General features: G+C 46.7%; 1 protein-coding gene across 3 annotated transcripts in view; it reads left to right on the top strand.

Annotated features, from left to right (window-relative positions):
• Positions 1–4,262, top strand: part of LOC121871371 — a 69,093-nt gene extending 64,831 nt beyond the window's left edge. For all 3 annotated transcript variants that reach the window (XM_042373592.1, XM_042373590.1, XM_042373591.1), the window contains exon 3: positions 4,170–4,262. In XM_042373592.1, coding sequence (XP_042229526.1) covers positions 4,170–4,231 — 62 coding nt within the window. In that variant the 3' untranslated portion in view covers positions 4,232–4,262. The remainder of the gene's footprint in view (positions 1–4,169) is intronic.
• Positions 4,263–4,573: the final 311 nt, after the last annotated feature.

Below are 4,573 nucleotides of genomic sequence, written 5' to 3' on the forward strand. Positions count from 1 at the left end.
CAGTCCCAACCATTGGAAAATTATCAACACCTAATTATTATATATCATATTTGTATCATTTATGTTACTTGTACATCATTTGTAAATCAAGAGACCCATTACCCAATTATGTAATTATATTTTCAGCCTTCCGGCCGCTATGCTTCTTCAATAAAACCGTTAATTATTATTATTATTCCACACACGCAGTGGGGTGAAACATGGGTGGGCGCGACCGTAGACTTTTAGATGGGACTTCACTTTTATGGTCTAGTCAGCTGCCTGTACCCTCACGCCCTCACCGCCCATTTGACAAAACCTGCAAACCCAATCCCAACCTCCCACCTGTAGTGTTGCCCCAGGTGTCTCCCGCCCAGGTAACAGAGAGAGAGAAGCTTCCCACCTGCTCCCCTCCTAATAACTTTAAGGCCAACGTCTTACACCTGGAAGCCAATTTTGCTTATGGAAAGCTTTATGTGACTATGTGTGTGTGTGTGTGTGTGTGTGTGGTGTTGATTTGTTGGTTAATATTTATATTGAGCTGAATATTGATTAATACCGTATCATCAATGTCACACCTGCACTCTACCTCACGCCTCACTTAATAAAATTATCACCTCAAGTTGTGTTTCTCTCAAAATCGTAAAGACTCCAACGTTTGCTCGAGTAATTCTACAGCTATATACGAGCAATCAGCAGCGCCAGCCCCGAGCAGTCATTTCAACCATACCAGCACTCAACAAATAGTGTAATGCTCCTGTTCCTATATCGATACTCTGTGAATTAAAGTCAGACGAACGTTCGCCCGAGTCCTGTCAGCAAAGGCAGTCTGTTATGGCATTAGCAGTATTTTATTACCAGAACAGCAGCGCCAGTACGAAAGACTTAGGGTGCAGCGCCTGGACGATCCATCTTCTTCATACATAATTGATATTTTTATGGAGAGAACGACAGGCAAATGTTCTCCCAACCATTTGTGTGTGTGTGTGTGTGTGTGTGTGTGTGCGCGTGTTTGCGTGCGTGTGTGTGTGTGTGCGCGTGTGTGTGTGTGTGGTGCGCGCGCGCGTGTGTGTGTGTGTGTGTGTGTGTGTGTGTGTGTGTGTGTGTGTGTGTGTGCGCGTGTGTGTGTGTGTGTGTGTGTGTGTGTGTGTGTGTGTGTGTGTGTGTGTGTGTGTGTCACTGTCCAGTCTTAGGGTCAAATATCACGTTGATATTATTGGAGGAGGTTTTTGTGTTGAGTAATGAAGTGGGAGGCAAATAGAAACCTTCCTACACCTTAATCTTGTGAGGAAAGCTTAAAAAGGTACAGACTCTGAGGCTCTACCAGTCTCCTCAGCAACACACCTTCTCCTTCAAGCATATTTTGGGAGAGTGAGTTGAGATTAACCTCGCTCCTCTCCTCGCCTCTGCCTCCCCTGCCCCTCCCCTCCCTCTCGCCCTCCCCCCGGCTTACAGTTCTCATGGGTTTTGTTAAGAAAAATCTGAGAGAGCTGAGACAAGAAAGTGTTGACTCGCCATGACAAGAATTTTACTTTACCTGAAATATTTTAAATACCTACTGCATTTATAATTACACACATTTAAACTAATTACCTGGGATGAACGAGAGAGAGAGAGAGAGAGAGAGAGAGAGAGAGAGAGGGGTGACAGTTAATAAAGAAAACTAACCAGGTAGAGAACGGGGATGGGAAGGGGTGTGAGGGAGAAGTGAGGAGAGGTGAGGGAGAGAGGGGTGAGGGAGGAGGGGTGAGGAGAGAGTGTGAGGGAGGGTGAGGGAGAGGGTGAGGGAGAGGTGGAGGAAGAGGGTGAGGGAGAGGGTGAGGGAGAGTGTAAGGAGAGTGTGAGGGAGAGTGTGAGGAGAGTGAGGAAGGGGTGGGTGAGGGAGAGGGTGAGGAGAGGTGAGGGAGAGGGTGAGGGAGAGTGTGAGGGAGAGTGTGAGGAGAGGGTGAGGGAGAGGGTAAGGGAGAGTGTGAGGGAGAGTGTGAGGAGAGTGAGGGAGAGGGTGAGGGAGAGGGTGAGGGACAGTGAGGGGAGAGAGAGGAGGCAGGGCGAGTGTTGTGTGTGGGATGATATTTTTAGAATCGTGTTATTATTTTTCTGACAAATACTCACTATAACCCGTCCCTTCCTCTTCCTGTCTGCTGTATCTGTCTGTCTGTCTATCTATCTGTCTGTCTGTCTGTCTGTTTGTCTGTCTGTTCATCTGTCTGTCTGCTCCTCGGCTCAGTCTGTGTGTCTGTCTGTGTGTCTGTCTGTCTGTCTGCTCCTGTGTGTGTGTGTGTGTGTGTTCATCTGTCTGTCTGTCTGTCTGTGTGCCCGTTCCGTCTGTCTGCCTGTGTGTGTGTCTGTCTGTCTGTCTGCCTGTTCGTGTATCTATCAATATATCTATGTATCTATCTATCTATCGATCTATCTATCTATCTATCAGGTAAAGCTTCCAATTCATCACACCTGTCCCAATCTCCGCCTGTCTCTTACCTGTCTTAATCACACACACACACACACACACACACACACAATAATACATATCATCATCATCATCATCATCATCATCATCATCACACACACACACACACACACACACACACACACACACACACACACACACACACACACACACACACACAGAAGACCAACAGAGAGAGAGAGAGAGAGAGAGAGAGAGAGAGAGAGAGAGAGAGAGAGAGAGAAAACAAGGAGAGAGAGAGAAACAGATAGACAGACAGACAGACGTAAGAGAGAGACAGTTCCACTACCATCTCACACAATGAGTTAGGAAATTTGAAACATGGGCTAATGGGGCAGGGAGGGGAGGGGCTCTTGAGGGGCTGGACGTCTTGTAGAGTCTCTGGTCCTGGAAGATATGTGTGTGTGTGTGTGTGTGTGTGTGTGTGTGAAAAACGAAAAGAAAGTTAGTGGAAAATCAACAAGTTTGAGTTCCCTGCTGCTCCTCTCCTCTTCTCTCCTCTTCTCCTCTTCTCTACCTTGTGCTTTCTCACAGCTTCTTCTTCTTCTTCTTCTTCTTCTTTATAAATATTATTATTGCTGCTGTTGTTGTTGTTGTTGTTGTTGTTGTTGTTGTTGTTGTTGTTGTTGCCGTTGTTAATACCATGATCATCATGATCATCACCATCATCATCATCACCATCATCATCATCATCACCATCATCATCATCACCACTATCACCATCACTATCACCACTATCACTACTATCATCATCAATACCATCATCACCACTCATCATCATCACTCATCATCATCATCACCACCTCATCATCACCACTCATCATCACCACCATCATCATCACCACCATCATCACCACCATCATCACTACTCACCATCATCACTACCATCACCAATTACATCATCACTCATCATCACCACCATCACCACAAATACTCCAATTCTACACCATTATCAAAACTCTTAAAATGTGGAACAACAAAAAGAACAAAAATAAATAAAACGAAAGAACTTAAGAAACTGACAGACACGAAACAAGATTACACGTTTTATTTACAACCTCGGGAAGCAACACAGAACAAAACAGTAATTGGCGACTGGTGAAGAAGGAAAGTTATCATGACTCACTGTAAGACCTGGTGGGTGGTAGGGGTTGGAGTCTTTAAACTGCTTATTAAAGCAGAGAGTGAGAGAGGGGAGGGGTGTGGTGAGAGAGAGAGTGACGGGGTGGTGGAGAGAGAGAGTGAGAGAGGGGGTGGGTGAGAGAGTGAGAGAGGGGGGGGTGAGAGAGAGAGTGAGAGAGGGGGGGGGTGGGTGGTGAGAGAGGAGAGAGGGGGTGTGGAGAGAGAGTGGAGAGGGGGGGTGGTGAGAGAGAGAGTGAGATATTTTCTCTACCTCTAACATTACTTACTCCCCTACACACACACGCACACACACACACACACACACACACACACACACACACACACACACACACACACATTGGTCTTTGTTGCTGAAGGTAGAATCAATAAGAGTAGCTTAAGGGAGGTAGGTAAGGCAGCCACGGTCCCTTACAAATGGCTGGGGATAAAGGTTCTTTTATAATGAGTGAAGCCGTGGATCGAAGCCTGTGTGTGTGTGTGTGTGTGTGTGTGTGTGTGTGTGTGTGTGTGTGTGTCACTTAACTGCATGAGGTAAAACATGGTAGAAACGACTGTTCATTAGTTCATCTTTTTCCCGCAGTGACGGTGGTGGCGCCCGGGGCAGTCGTCTTGTTGCTGGAGTGTAGAGGATCCGGATGGTGAGGGCGTGGGTCGTCTCATGCTCCGCCACGCCTTACGACGCCCACAATACCTTACATGCCCCTCGCTACCCGTCAACGCTCATCTGATATGGCCCCTGCTTCCTCTTCTCTGGTGGCTGGTTGAGATCGTCCCCGCCATGCCCCTGATCATGTCACCTTCTGGTGTAGGTCTTGGTGATACAGACAGACAGACAGATGCATATACACAATATCGACACACACAGCCATATGTGACACACACACACACATTATCAATATCATCATTAATAATACACACACACACACACACACACACACACACACACACACACACACACACACAAAACGTATTTACACTTCAACA

The sequence above is a fragment of the Homarus americanus genome, unplaced genomic scaffold (genome assembly GCF_018991925.1).
Source record: "Homarus americanus isolate GMGI-L3 unplaced genomic scaffold, GMGI_Hamer_2.0 scaffold45698, whole genome shotgun sequence".
In the NCBI taxonomy this organism is placed as follows: Eukaryota; Metazoa; Arthropoda; class Malacostraca; order Decapoda; family Nephropidae; genus Homarus; species Homarus americanus.